Source organism: Osmerus mordax, chromosome 24, assembly GCF_038355195.1.
Source record: "Osmerus mordax isolate fOsmMor3 chromosome 24, fOsmMor3.pri, whole genome shotgun sequence".
Lineage (NCBI taxonomy): Eukaryota > Metazoa > Chordata > Actinopteri > Osmeriformes > Osmeridae > Osmerus > Osmerus mordax.
Window position 1 is genome coordinate 6390492 of NC_090073.1, and position 15414 is coordinate 6405905.

Genomic DNA, 15414 nt, shown 5'->3' on the forward strand with positions numbered 1-15414 from the left:
AATGCTGATGGATAACTCGCTGTATGGATCTGGTGCATCAAGGGAAAATGGAAGTTGTGAATTTATGACGGCAAGAGGGAGCGATTACTATCTTCATTGTTTGCTGCTTCACTCAACATTTTTCTTTTTTTTTCTGTTCTTTTTTTATAACGCGACTCAATCTGTCCAAAGAGCTAATGATCATGTGGCTAATTGAACAACTCAATAGACCCCCTTTTAAGAGTCAATTAAGAAAGTCATTAAACCAGAGACTGATGACCCTTGTTGAGCTGTTCGTCTGGGATGTCCTCAGTGAACCGCACTTCGTTACGATATCAGACAGTCTCCTGGACCCATTACTGACTGTAGAGCATCTGGAAATCCTATCCGTGTCCCGATATGTAACACTGCTCATGTGCAAGTGCACAGACCTGTGAAGTTATCGCTTGAACTGAAGACGTTAAGAAGAGATATCAGTGAGTGTCACACTCAGGACTGTGTGCCCCCTGTCCTCTCCCTCTCCACTCAGGACTGTGTGCCCCCCTGTCCTCTCCACTCAGGACTGTGTGTCCCCCTGTCCTCTCCACTCAGGACTGTGTAGCCCCCTGTCCTCTCCCTCTCCACTCAGGACTGTGTGCCCCCCTGTCCTCTCCCTCTCCACTCAGGACTGTGTGCCCCCCTGTCCTCTCCCTCTCCACTCAGGACTGTGTGCCCCCCTGTCCTCTCCCTCTCCACTCAGGACTGTGTGCCCCCTTGTCCTCTCCCTCTCCACTCAGGACCTGTGTGCCCCCCTGTCCTCTCCCTCTCCACTCAGGACTGTGTGCCCCCCTGTCCTCTCCCTCTCCACTCAGGACTGTGTGCCCCCCTGTCCTCTCCCTCTCCACTCAGGACTGTGTGCCCCCCTGTCCTCTCCCTCTCCACTCAGGACTGTGTGCCCCCCTGTCCTCTCCCTCTCCACTCAGGACTGTGTGCCCCCCTGTCCTCTCCCTCTCCACTCAGGACTGTGTGCCCCCCTGTCCTCTCCCTCTCCACTCAGGACTGTGTGCCCCCCTGTCCTCTCCCTCTCCACTCAGGACTGTGTGCCCCCCTGTCCTCTCCCTCTCCACTCAGGACTGTGTGCCCCCTGTCCTCTCCCTCTCCACTCAGGACTGTGTGCCCCCCTGTCCTCTCCCTCTCCACTCAGGACTGTGTGCCCCCTGTCCTCTCCCTCTCCACTCAGGACTGTGTGCCCCCCTGTCCTCTCCCTCTCCACTCAGGACTGTGTGCCCCCCTGTCCTCTCCCTCTCCACTCAGGACTGTGTGCCCCCCCCTGTCCTCTCCCTCTCCACTCAGGACTGTGTGCCCCCCTGTCCTCTCCCTCTCCACTCAGGACTGTGTGCCCCCCTGTCCTCTCCCTCTCCACTCAGGACTGTGTGCCCCCCTGTCCTCTCCCTCTCCACTCAGGACTGTGTGCTGTTGGACTGGACTGTGGATGCCCTCGTGCGGCCTTTTTCCACTGGTCTAGATATTTTCCAGATGCTTGGTTTAGGACACTGAGTGCTTTGTGTGCTACGCGCGCCGCGTGTGTGTGTGTGAGTGCGTAAGTGTGCGCGTAAGTTTGTGATGCAGTACCTGCGAGCCTCCATCTCTAGTTTTATTGCCCGTCTTGGAGAGAGTGATGAAAGCGGCTCTCAAAATGGCCGACCTGCCGACGGGCCGTGCTCCCACGATTTATAGGCACGTTTATCTCGGATTTCAACGAAGGCAAAAACTGTTTCGTGTTATTCAGGACTCTGGCTGCACCAGGGGGAGTTCGCTTTTCAGACTGATGCACGTTCTCCGTTGCCTACATTTGGTATTCCATTACTGCTGCTATCACGCCAACAGGTGATTCGGCTTAATCTCCGACCCGGTGCAGGTGCGTACACCGCGCCCCGCCCTCTCTCTTTCTCTCCCTCTCTCATTCTCTCTCACTCTCTACCTCTCTCCCCTTCTTTTCTCCCCCTCTCTTTCCCTCTCTCCTCCCTGTCCTCTTTCCTCTCCGTCTCTCTCTCTCCCCTCTGTCTCTCTGACTCTCTCTCTGTCCCCATCTCTCTCTCTCTCTCTCTCTCTCAGGCGCTTAAACACTGTTGTCGTCTCTATTCCCATTGTTCCGGTAATTACCGTTCCCCCGTGATGCGTGTTGTGCCTCAGCATCGCCTGCCGCTGCTAGCTGCCTTCATCCACTTCCTCATGTTCGGTGAGGGGGCGGAGCTCTCAAGAGCAACACCCCGCCGTCGCCAGATAAGGCTGATTACAAAGCCTTATCAGATGCACAGAGATAATTAAGGTGGCGTTGCAAATGTAAGCAGCATGCGGGGAGAGAGATAACAGGCCTCTACGCCGGTAAGAGCACAGCGGGCGATGGAGAGATAGGGCTGGGGGGCGTCCCAGGGGAACGTTTTGGTCGTGCGAAACAGCACCGCAACCGTGACGTTTCCTTCACCTGAAGGACGCGGGGACGTGCCCGGGTCAGCGGTGAGCGGAGGCCCCGTGCGTGTGCGGGGCCTTCGGGTCTTATCTGGACACCCAGTTCTGCTCTGGAGCCGGGTAAAACCTCTTTATCTACCTCGCTATGTTTAGACTAGGGGAAGGCAAACCATGGGTAAGAGTATCATTAAACTGCGCTGTCGTGAAATGTGTGCTTTATCTAATCTCTTGTTGACTTATCAGCAGTGGGGAAGAAAGGGCAGCCCTGTTGGAATTCGTAAGCGGCACAGAAGCCTCCTTTACATAAGCGTAAATCTGGCGCGGGCACACCAAGGTCCTCGCTGTCCGGGCCCGCTGTTATTTTGCGGGTCTGCTGCGTCGCGTGGTTGCCGCTTACGAAGGTGGTGAGCTGCCATCATCTGTACCCACAGTCCAGGACCGGGACTAGATGGGATTACACCAGACTGAACCAGATTAGATCAAGGTGAGGGGGAAAGAGAAAGAGATAGACAAAGAGAGAGGGAGGGTGAGAGGGTGGGGGATAACATTTGACATTTAGCTAGCTAACGGTGCTAGTGCTAGCCAGCGTGGCGGGTATGTATGGCGTAGAGGCTGGCCGAGGGCCTGGCTGTTCACATTACTAGGAAAACATGGCGTCGTTCTCGACACCGCACACAGGGTATTTGCTTTTAGAGACTTCCAGCTCGCAGGGCCCGGGCTGCCCCTGTGCCATTTATCACAAGTGTTTTGCACTAGAGTTTCATTTGTAACATTTGCTGAGAGAGAGGCGGGTGGCAGGAGAGAGGGCGAGAGATGAGGGTGAGGGGGAGGGGGGTGAGAATGGAGTGGTACAGTATGGTACTGCAAGGCCAGTGTGGACTGTAGCAGAGCCTAGGAACCTTCAGTTCGATTTTCACTGTGTTTTCTACGCAGGCAGGCAGACAGGCAGACAGGCAGGCAGACAGGCAGGCAGGCAGGCAGACAGACAGACAAGGTTGGCAAAGTGAATTGAACCAACTACTACAGGCCTTGCTTTTCCATCAGGCGGTCCATAGCGCACATCTCCACGGAAACAGACGCTTGGCCTTGACAAGAGAACAACTGTTGCTGATTGGCTGTGCCAAGGCCAGACCAGACCCTGGGCTAGCTCGACAGGATACGATGTCAGTTAGCTTCATGTCATGTATTGCCTAATTAAATTTCGGATTCCAAAACTCATATTGATTAACCTTGGCCTCCTTCGGAGCACCGGGGTTTTTAAAGTCTGCTGCGCTACTGCAATGGCACTGGCTGCACGCACTGTTTCAACATCCACAGATTAATGCTTCCCTATGAAGATTCGGCCGAATATTTAGTGTTCCTACCCGCCACTCTGTAAACCTATCATGTTTTATAATGATCTCCCATACTGGGGAGTCTTTTAAAGCAGCACTGCTGGAATCAGACAGGCGGAGAGGCTTGAGGGAAAGTCTCCTTTAATTAAGCTGTTTTCTTAAGCACCACGCTCAAATGACTCGCTACCTCGCTGCTGTTCCTCGACCGCCGTCACCGAACCACCAATCACCGAGGGGGTTTTGGAGCCCTTTTAGCGTGGCCGCCACATTTTCCCAAGGACTTTGTTAGGCAGGGAAGCGCGGGTTGCCTTCCTCGCTGCTGTCTGATGTGCATAAAAGCAACTCAGAAAGAGAGAGAGAGAGAGCGAGGGAGGGAGGGAGGGAGGGAGAAGGAGTGAGAGAAAAGGCTTTTCATCTAAGGAAGGTCAGGCAGACAGGCAATTTAGCCCTCTCCCATCTCCCTGGTGGCGACGGGGAGGCAGGAGCGCGGGTGTCCCGGCGAGTGATATAGCTGGCAGGCAGGTAATGGGGAGAGGAGCGGGGTCTTATCGGAGCGTTTTCACCCTCACTAGTGAACGTGCGCCGCCGGATTAATGTTCTATGGCCCCCAGTGCTCTTCTTCCCTGATGAAATGCAATAAGCAGTGCTAAAGGACTGGCAGACCCTGTGAATTGCCTGATACCCTGCAACTTGATTATTTTGCGGGGTGGGGGGGCCCCCGGGAGGGGACACAGTGGGCCGGGGTGACACTTTTGACATTGTTTTTGCTGTAACGCCAGCAGAAGAGTCTGACAAAGGCTCTGGCTTGCTGCTGTCTGGCTAGCTGAGCTCATGTGAGGCTGCTTCCTTCATGTGAATTAAGTGCTCAAGTGACAGCAGACAGGCCTCGAGGCAGATGACACAGCGTCATGACACACACATACACACATGGAGTACGCACACCCAGACATTCAAACACGCGCTGTGTCACAGTCCGAAAGGGCTTGAACAAGCATCGAACCCCCTTCTCTTAAACACCCATCATTGTGTGGCTGTGTCTCTCATCATCATCATTCCAGTCCCTGTGCACCTCCTTCTCCCTGACGGTTTTGTAGTCTCTCGTTAACAAAATCAAGGCCACTTGGAAGACTGAACCTCCATGAGCCTCCTATTAGCCGTGTGAGGGGGCCCCCCCCTTCCCCCTGGGCGTGTTGGCCTGGCCCGCATGACCCGACCCAGCCCACAGCCCTGCTTCTGGAGCCAGAGGATGGAGAGCTGGCTGTTAAGATTCCGACTCCGACTGACTGTCCTCCGGGAGCTGACACCATTAGAGTGGAGAGTGGCCCCGGTGTCCACTCCAGCTGCTGAGAGAGGGAGAGAGAGGGAGAGAGAGGGAGAGAGAGGGAGGGAGAGGGAGGGATAGGAGAGAGAGAGAGGGAGAGAGAGGGAGAGAGGGAGGGAGAGAGAGGGAGAGAGAGGAGAGAGGGAGGAGAGGGAGAGAGGGAGGGAGAGAGAGGGAGGGAGAGAGGGAGAAGAGAGAGATTAAGGAGAGAGGGAGAGAGAGAGGGAGAGGGAGAGAGAGGAGAGAGAGAGAGAGGGATAGGAAGAGAGAGAGAGAGGAGAGAGAGGATAGGAGAGAGAGAGAGAGAGAGAGCGAGAGGGGAGCGATGGAGCGAGAGAGGGGAAGAGGGAAGCGAGGGATGGAGAGAAAGGAGAGGAAGAGAGGAAGAAACAGAGCGATGCGTCGGAATGGAAGGTCAAGATCACGGCACAATCGCTCCCCTCTCCCAAGCCCTCCAGGGGCTCGACGGGGCCCCCCCTCCCGAGATGCCCATCAAGGTCGCCCCTGCCCCCCACCCCCTCCCTCGCTAACCTCTGTGACACAATTAGCTGCGTTTTATTAACCCGCTGTCTTATTCCACATCTAACACCAGCCCCTCCCCTCTCCCTCCCCTCTCCCTCCCTGTTTCGCACACAGAGCCTGTAGGGATTTGAGGGTGAGCCACCTTCGCATACGCAGTACCCAGACTGAGTGTGTGTGTGTGTGTGTGTGTGTACGCTCTCTCTCCCTGCCTCCTATGGGCCTGTAGTGCCACACTGCCACCCTGTGTGAGTACGGGATGCACCTCACACACACACGCGCGCGCTCACACACACGCCGTTCTGCAGGGAAGGGCTATGTCTTAATAGTACCTAGTATATAGTACCTAGTATAAAGTACTTAGGTTATACAACTTATTATGTAGCACGTGGTACATAGTGTACAGTACTTAGTATAGTATGTAGGACTGCATCTCTGGCCAGGAGACAGTGCGGTAAACTATAGTATGATATAGTTTGTGGCCAGTCCTGTGTTCCATTCTGGTTTCATGAGGCAGCACAGCATCTCCATCTAGATGCATCCATGCAGATCCACGCTCAAATCCCCTGTAAGCTTGTTAACGTATTATCATCTCTGCTAACAAGATGGGTTTGATCCCATTCTCAAGCACGGCATGGAGTTCATGCACTCTACACCGCAGGCATGCCAGGCCTGTCCAATGTTGTAATGTAACAAACACACACACACGCACGTCTAGACACACACGCGCGCGCGCACGTGCTCACACACGCGTGCAGGATAGGAGGCGGTTGCCCAGCACGTGTCAGCGTTTTGAGGGATCATGGCGAGCGTGTAATTGCCTGTGCAGTATATCTGAGCACTCGGTGTCATCTCGCTCGCTCTCTCGCTCTCTCTGCCTGATTTCCATACCAGCCCCTCAGTCTGAGAGTAGTCATCTCATCTCTCCTCCTCTTCCTCCCAACCCCCTCCTCCCCCCCCCCCCCCTCCTCTCATGTGGTCCAGCTGGAGCTGCAGTCCATCAGCGTGACAGCGCAGGCAGACATCACTGCCAAGCGCAGGAGGACGAGAGAGAGGGAGAGAGAGAGACACTGAGCAGCTCCTCGTCTTGTCCAGTGACGTTTCCCCCAGCAGATGCTTCCCTCCCTCGTTCCCTCCCTCCCTCGTCTCTGACAAGTCTGAAGTCTTCTCCTGGTTCCATCACTCCTAGGCTCCTCTCTCTCTCTGTCTCTCTCTGTCTCTGTCTCTCTCTCTGTCTCTCTCTCTCTCTCTCTGTCTCTCTCTGTCTGTATGGACTCCTGCCTCCCTGTTGTCTCAGAGCTGAGAGAGAGAACAAGCCTGCCCCCCACCCCCCCCTCACTCTCATTGCTGAGGAAGTTCTGGGTCACACGGATGCTTATGCACGTCTCAGCATTGGGCTCCAACCGCTTGTCCCCCCGTCTTCATACAGATGTGAGCATGGGGACGCCCCCCCCCCCACACACACGCACAGACACACTCGTCTACACTGAGGTCATTGGCAACATAATGCGTGTGTGCTGTGCTGTGTGTGCTGTGCTGTGTGTGTTACCTCGGATGTTGTCTGTGTTCGGTAGTGTTCACTCTGGTTTAGATCCACTCTGTGGCCTTTGAAGAGAAGCGAGGTTGGCTCCTGCCTCCCAGAATCCAGACTGGAGGTGGTTCGTTATTGTGAAAGGTGCCTTCGGGTCAGTCATATGCTTATAATAATCTACCTCTGCCCTGGAGTCCCTCTCTCTCTCTCTCTGTCTCTCTCTCTCTTTGTCTCTCTCTCTCTCTCTCTCTCCCACCTCCCCCCACTCTCTCTGGCTCACGTGTGTCCCTGGGCCCCCCTCCTGTGTGAGATTTGTATGTGTTTTACGTACAGACGATCGATATGCAATAACCGTGATGGATGATTCCAGACGGATGCTCAGAGTCGTGATAGATGGCGTTGTCATTAAGACTCGGGTGGAGATGGACTTCTGATTAGCTCCACTGCCTCCCGGGTGACTATTGGCTGCTCGTTGGTTAGCTGGCCCCGCCCCCTGGTCATGTGCATCTTGAACCCCTGTCAAAACAAACAGCTGTCAGAACACGAGCCTGCGGGGGACGACTGCAGATGTCCTGCAGAGCGCACACACACACACACACACACTTGCCTGCACACCCACGCATGTACATGCATAAACACACATACTCACAGATGCACAGGCGAATAGACACCCACGAGCACAGACAAACACACACACGCAACAAACACACAGTGGCAGAGAGACACACACTTCCTACGCTCGTACACACACACACACACACACACACACACACACACACAGGAGGTCTGTAGGCCAAGCTGCTAAGTGTTGGAATGAGAAGTTTGTGCCTGCACGTTTCACAAACACTTTAAATACGTTATCACCTCGGTTGTCCTTTTTCGGTCCCAGCTTAGATTCGGTAGGTGAGAAGTTTTTCAACATTTTAGCTCGTTTCCTTTTCCCACTTATCCAATCTCCAGTATCTTAATTATATCGTTTGAATGCAAATTGACTTAAGTGTGTCTGAATTAAAGATGCCTTGATCAGGTCTGCCTTACACTGCCTCTTCAGTACTGCACCCGTGATTATTTTGGATTTAATTAAATTAAAACATTTCTCGGGTTATGTGTTAGGAGGAAGGTTGGTATCACGCACAGCGTGAACATGACACATCTAAAAAAGACTTTTCTTAAGAGTGATTAATAAGAGGATATTTTCACACCTTAACAGCGGTACGGTATTTTTATATCATATTTATTTATATTTCACCTTGTAACTTTGACAGTTTGTGTCACGAATGTGTTGAAATGAAGTACTTAAGTATTTAAAACCTAAACAAATATTTGGGGATAAATGCCATTTAAGGAACTGTCTTAGCTTTCCTGGTAAACATCAGCGATGCTCCATAAATCTTGGTCATTAGGTGCAGATGTAGCATTTGGACACTGATCCCACTCTCACAAGCTCTCTTATCCTGCCGGTAAACACAGTTTATGTCTAGGTTATCCCTGCGGACAACTGGAAGTTGCAGACTTCAGAGAGCCACCATTGATAAAGCCTGTTGTTGTGAAAGGAAGAGGACAGCCAAAAGTGAACAGCCCCGTTGTGCAATAGAATCTGCCTTTTTGATATGTATTACTCAGAACGCTTTTCGAACAACATGGCAGTACTGTCTAATCATTTATCATGACATTTTCTTTGTTGGTACTGAGGAACAACAACAAGGATATTCATTTGTAGTGGCTTGTTATTTGTGTAAACAACATTAAATATGAAAGAATAGAGTGCTTAACCACTGTGGATGGCTGTTGTGCTGTTATGTATAATGTATTACATCTCTGTAGATATCCATACCCTGCCTAGCTAATGAAGGAGACTTTTAAGCATTTTTTTTTCTCCTCCCAGTAATCACTCTTTATCATTCTCTCCTTTAGGAATGCTGATGGCCCTGCAAAATAACTGTATAGTCTTGTTTATTAAGCTTGTCCCATGAATATGTCCCCCCCCCCCCCCGCCCCTATTTGAATCGGGGCCTCGTTAAAATGCAGGAGCGTTGGCAAAAAAAAAAAAAAAACTGGCTTCTGCTTTCAACACTAATAGTTTCTGCTCCGTATCAAAGCGCGAGTGTCTTACAAGGCAGGGTAAGGGGGGAAAACGATCTGCATAATTTGCTGTTTTGACTCCAATAATGAACGTCAACGGGAATCCTGTGTGATTACTCCCAACTGTCGGTACGAGCAGCATCTGGTTAATTGTGATTGTCGGAGGAACGCCTTCCTGGGGGAGAGGCTGAGGTGAGGCGCTGGGGGCCTGGAGGGGCTGAGGTGAGGGCCTATCAGGGCTTTGGAGCACACTGTTTTAATGACCCAACCTGACAGGTGAAGTGTGTGTGTGTGTGTGCGTGTGTGTGTGCGCCTAAGGGCCCTCTGGGACAAGTGTTGAGGGATGAGACCATGTTTCGGGAGCAGGTTCCCCCTCCACCCCCCTCTGCTCCCTATACGCCCCCCTCCCTCCCCTCCCTCACAATCCCCCCCCTCTCCCTCCCCGCCCTCCACCCGCAGGAGACCCATGGTGGGAGTGATTGGAGAGGGCTGGGAATGAAGAAGGGAGGCGGGGGGTGGGGAGTGGTTCTCTATCCTGTTTGTCTGTTCCCCTCCGGGCCTGTGGGACACACAGCCCCCCTCCTGAGAGAGAGGTCTGAATTGGGCCACGGAGGGCGGTTGTGGTTTCAGGTTGACTGGCTTGTTACAGATAGGGGCGGCTGGGGCCAGCTACTTAGCCTAGTGTGGTTCCTCACCCACACACAAACACATGCTAATGGCTGGCTCCCTGCTAATTTGTTTGTTAGCCGTCCCATTTGTTAACCCCTGTGTTTGTTGTTTTCAGTAGTGAAAAGAGAGCATTTCTTTGTGTTGTTACCGCCTGAGATGGGAGTGTACATCTTGTTGCTGGTTCTCAAGTTCATATTTGTCACCAGCCCACCCCCTCCCTCCCCTCCTCCCTTCTCCTCTCTCACCCCCTATTCCCCCTCCCAGATGATGGAACTTAACCCTGAGTGTACCGGGGAAGAGTTATTGAAGCATTTGAGCCCCGGTGTAATATGTGTACCCCCTTTTTATGTGGTCATTTATTACATGGCAGACTGCATGAATAATACATGATTAACCTGCTTAATGGATGCACTGGGACTCGTCTAAATAAAAGCAAAAATCCATTTGCGCTCCCTGTAGTAAATCCAGTGCGATGTCCTTGGGCTAATTTTCATCCAGGGACCGTGTTCGTGGGGGATGGGGGGGGGGGTGGCAGGGAGGAGATTATAGTGAGGTGGGAGGAGAGGGCGGAGGGAGGTGGAGGCAATGGTGAGATGGGAGGAGAGGAGATGGACAGACGGACTGCACCTGTGTCATCGGATCAGGAGCAAAGCCAGGAACTACACGTACACCCGCCTCTCTCTCTCTCTCTCTCTCTCTCTCTTTCTCTCTCTCTGTCTGTCTCTCTCTGTCTGTCTCTCTCTCCTCCATGCCTCTGAGCAGCTGCCACTTCTGAGCCTCCCAAGAAAATGAAGGCAGATGAATCAATTTGGCCTGTGGCCCTAAAGTGCACTTGTCTGCGCCCCCGGCCTGGGCGGGGGATAATGAGCCCAGAGATTGAGCCGCTGTCTCAGAGGCTCCGGGGGGCCTGACTGCCTCCCTCTATCCCTCCCTCCCTCTATCTGTATCTCCCTCCATCTCTATCTCCCTCCCTCCCTCCAGCTCTATCTCCCTCCCTCCATTTCTATCTCCCTCCATCTCTATCTCCCTCCCTCCATCTCTATCTCCCTCCCTCCCTCCAGCTTTATCTCCCTCCCTCCCTCCATCTCTATCTCCCTCCCTCCATATCTGTCTCCCTCCCTCCATCTCTTCCTCCATCTCTATGTCCCTCCCTCCATCTCTTCCTCCCTCCCTCTATCTGCCCTCCCTGCCTCCATCTCTCCCTCCCTCCCTCCCTGCCTCCCTCTCAGTCTCCCTCCCTCCCTGCCTCCATCTCTCCCTCCCTCCCTCCCTCCATCTCTATCTCCCTCCCTCCCTCTCGGTCTCCCTCCCTCCGTCTTCCTCCCCGCTGGGCCCCTCCGTCTCCCTGAGCAGCGCTGGTGTGTCTCGCTGGGTTAATGGGGGTGAGGGTCCTTTGCACAGGACACTTTTCCGAACAAATTAGAGGGAAGGATCTGTATCCTTCTCAATCCCCCCCCCCTCCTCTCCCCCTCCTACACCTCACAGCCCCGAACAACCAGCTGCTATCCGGAGGAGGGAGGGGAGGGGGTAGAAATGAAGCTGCCGTAGGGTGTAAGGAGTTGAGGAGGATGGGAGCTGTAAGGAGGAGAGAGAGGGGAGGGGGGGGTGAAAAGGAGGAGATGTAGAAGCAGGGGGGAGAAAGAAAGCTGCAGTAGGGTGTAAGGGGTGAGGGAGGGGGCAGCTGTCAGAAGGAGAGGGGGAGTGACAGGGTGGAGGCTGAGGCACAACCCCTGAGCAATGCTGACAGGTGAATGGAGGAGGAAGGGAGAGGAGACAGGAGAGAGAGAGAAACAGGAGAGAGGGAGGGGAGGCAGGAGAGAGATAGAGAGAGGAAGCAGGAGATAGAGAGAGAGATAGAGAGAGAGAGAGAGAGAGAGAGAGGGGAGTGAGTGGAGACAGGAGAGTGAGAGGTCAGGGCTGAAGGCTTCTCTAATTCGTTGGACGGGCTCCATGATGGCTGCTCTACAAGGTGAGGAGAAGGAGGGGGGGGGGGTCAAAGAGTAGCACAACAAAGAATCAGACAGCCACTAGCTAGCTCCATGCTCACTGACTGGCTGCAGGATGATCGACAGAAGGGGGGGGGGAGAGAGAGAGAGAGGGGTAGCATGCACAGTCAAAGCCAGCCCAGTCCAGTTAATAATGTTTTTCTTTATCAATGTCACGACAAGCGGTTCCAAAGCCGAATGGAGAAAGGTGGGTGTGGGGGGGGGGGGGGGGGAGTGGAGGGGAGCATTGGAGTGCAAATGAGCAGACCCAAGTCAGCACTCAACTTGGGGGAAATGAAGATGCTGGGCTCTTTGAAGATAATTAAAGAGCACAGTGCAGGGTCTCCAGAGGGCGGGAGCCGGCACGTTCAATACCCGCTCTAATGGAGCTCATTTGCAGTTCATTATTCATGTCAAACACAGGCGTTACTTGTGTATTTTGTGTTCCTTATTCCTATCCCCCCCACCCCCTTCGCCTGGCGTCTTCCGCTTGAACTCAACCTGTTTAACCTTGCCCCACCCCCACCGTGCGTTGCCGGGCAGTTCCACGGCGTTGTATACAAAAATTAATCCACGCAACGAAGAAAGGAGCCTTAAATGAGCGTCCGGCCCCTCGGAGAGCCTTGCTCTCCGGTCTACCCAGAGTGCATTTCAAAGACTTCCCATGATCCTTAAGTGCATCAGGGAGAGAAGCGGTGACCTTGGATCTTTGTCACCGTGCAGCCAATCAGATCTCAGGAGAGCTTTAGTTCCCTCCCACTAGTCCTCCAACACAGTCCTGCCCTTCAGTATTAATGAAAAATTAAAGAAAGACACTGATTTATAAAAGGAGGGTACCGAAGGGAAGCCAAAAGCCAATTAAAACTTCTCCCCGGAGAGAAAATAACCTCCCCTGCCTTAATCACAGGCAAACAGGCCTGCCAATCATTGTCAGAAGTTGTGAATTCTTTCAACCTGAATCAATTCAAGCCTGTCCTACTGAACAATGGGCTGAAGAGCAGTCTAGCAAACAGCATTCATTAGGCTAGATGGCTAATTAGCAAGCTCTCGTCTGATCAATAATCAAGCTGATTGCTTGAAGGGAAAACGCAACCAGGAGCCGGCAGGGTGTGTAAACACTTTAGCTCGGCGTTGATGCTTGGTAAACAATGTAATCAGCAACCTGGCTCTCCACGCCGTTCTGGAGCCCGTGGCTTTGACGTGGAGGCAGCCTCGCCCCCCGCTACCTGCCCGCCCGCATGCTCGCAAGTGCTGCTTTTGTGCTCTACTTGAGAGGAGAAAGAAATCAAGCCTGCCCTGTATTTGGAGATTTAAGAAGTGATTTGAACGACAGAGAGGTAGAGGTTGAGAGAGAGCGAGGTGCGTTTGGGGAAGGGGGGGAGGTGGGGGTGTAGATAGAGAGGAGATGGATGGGAGTTGTAGGACGGCAGTCAAACTTGATTAGGGCCACCTGCGGGTTCCTTTGCCCCCCCCCCCCCTCCCCCCCCCCCCCATCCACCCACCCACCTTCAGGTCAGCTTTGTGATTGCGCAGCACTTGCTTAGCGGGGGCCTGTCACCACTGACCTCGGCGGCGTGCTAACACCCCTCAGCCAATCAGCGGGCCAGGTCTGGCGAGACTGTCGGGGCGACTGTAGGGTAATTAAAAGGGAGTCGTGTCGACTTGGCTCGTGGGTTGAAGGACAGACAAACACCATCTCTCTCTTTTCTCTTCTCTCTCTCTCTCTCTCCTTCCCTATCTCTCTCCCTCCCTCTTTCTCCATCTCTCTCCCTCCCCCCCCCCCTCTCTCTCTCTCTCCCAGCCAGGTGGCTGTGTACAGGACCTGTCAGATTAGCTGATGACCCTTTTAATTCTGCCCTGCCGGGGGCCATAATTGATATTTACCGGGAAAGGTTAATTGTCGCAGTGATCTGCTCAAATGACAGTGGAGATCTGGAGACCCTGCGAATGGCGGCACAGGAGCAGCGCGCAAGCTGCTAGTCAAACGGATTACGCCCCACAGCCACTTCCCATTGTCCTCGGAGACGGGCCACGTGGCCAGCTGATAGGCTGCCGTCCACCTGCGGTGCGGCTAACTCGCCGAGTGTGGCCGCCTCCCATCTGCCCGGGAATGATGGCCCGCTGCCAATGCCGACGGCTGTTCTGGCACGCCGCGACGCCACGTGCTAACGCTGAAGTCGGCTAGCGCCAACTGCCAAAATGGACGACTTGACTTCCTGCTTTAGTCGGCTCTGACCGTGTCCCGGGTGCAGACAATGAGGCGAGCGATAAATTACTGAAACGGTGATTCATGGTTTACTTCGAAAGGCTGGCCATGTTAGCATAGTTGGCGTCGCAGCTGCTAGCTCAATGCCACGGGCACTGTATCCAGCCGAATACTTTAGCCAGGGACGCCTGGTATTGCTTTGCATGTAATCAAAAACGCAACGGAACACTGAGGCTTACAACAATGAGTTATGATTTCTATGGGGGGGATCCTATTTGCATGAGCAGACCATAGATTGTCTGGCAGTTTGGATTTGAAACAAGTTTGGGTTTGGTCGTTTGTCAGTGGATCAGTGCTGGGGCTGTTTATACTAGTGCAGGGCCAGCTGCAGACCACATGAGATCCATGGCTTTATCTTTTTGTCACAAAACTTTAGTGCAGCTCTATGCAGTTGTGTTTCATTCTCGCGAGATCCGCCGAGCAAGCTTTTTTTTTATGTATGTTTATTTATCGCCAACGCAACACTCTCATCCAAAGAACGTGGCACTGCACCTCCGGCGGTCTTGAGGAATACACCGGAATATTTTCAACTTCATACCGTGCCCAAGCTCTCAAGACAACTGAGCCACAGATAGACAGACAGAGATTATACTCGATTATACTTTTTTTGTGAGATGAGAACGTAGTTATTGCTCGGCGTGCTCTTTCATCCATTCGCAATTCAATTATATCACAATATAAAGTGTGCCAAAAGTGTAGGGGTGCGAATACTTTCTGGAGCCACTGTCCAGTAAATCTGTATATACTTGTGTACAGCAGGTTGTGCAGCATGTTGTTGACTGTCCGTGTCTTTGTGTCTCCTGCAGATCAAGCCCCTGGTGCTGCGTCCAGTCAGACTGAGCGAGGACGAGGCTGTGCAGGAGCTCAACCGGCCCCACAGGAGCACCTCAAAAGAACGCCTCAGCGAGGTGAGCCCCGGGGGGGCTGCCCCCCCCCGCCTCCCAGCCCCCCAACCTCCCAGCCCCCCAACCTCCCAGCCCGCCGCCCACACTCCCTCCCACGCTATCCTGTTTCACAGAGAGAGGGAGGCATCTGGCGTGCAGTAGCTTTCACCATCCCCAGCTTCCTTCATAAATCCATATTCATTAGCGGAGTCTGGCTAACATGGGCAGGAAGTGATTAGCCTAGCCGTGCAGTGTTGCCCTGCATTATTTAAAAGTGCACCCATGGTTAAATGCAGATCTGACCCCGGCAGTGTTCCAGAAGGTGGCATGTGACCCTCACCGACACGGACTGGAAGGAGTTAAAGGCCTTTCCAATTACTGCCATGCCTGCGTCCA

At 53.3% G+C, this 15414-nt stretch overlaps 1 protein-coding gene across 1 annotated transcript in view; it reads left to right on the forward strand.

The window, feature by feature from the left end:
* Nucleotides 1-15414, forward strand: part of LOC136933107 (fibrosin-1-like protein) — a 150455-nt gene that overhangs the window by 16497 nt on the left and 118544 nt on the right. The window contains exon 4 of the mRNA XM_067228487.1: nt 14941-15042. Within this exon, the coding sequence (XP_067084588.1) occupies nt 14941-15042 (102 nt within the window). The remainder of the gene's footprint in view (nt 1-14940; nt 15043-15414) is intronic.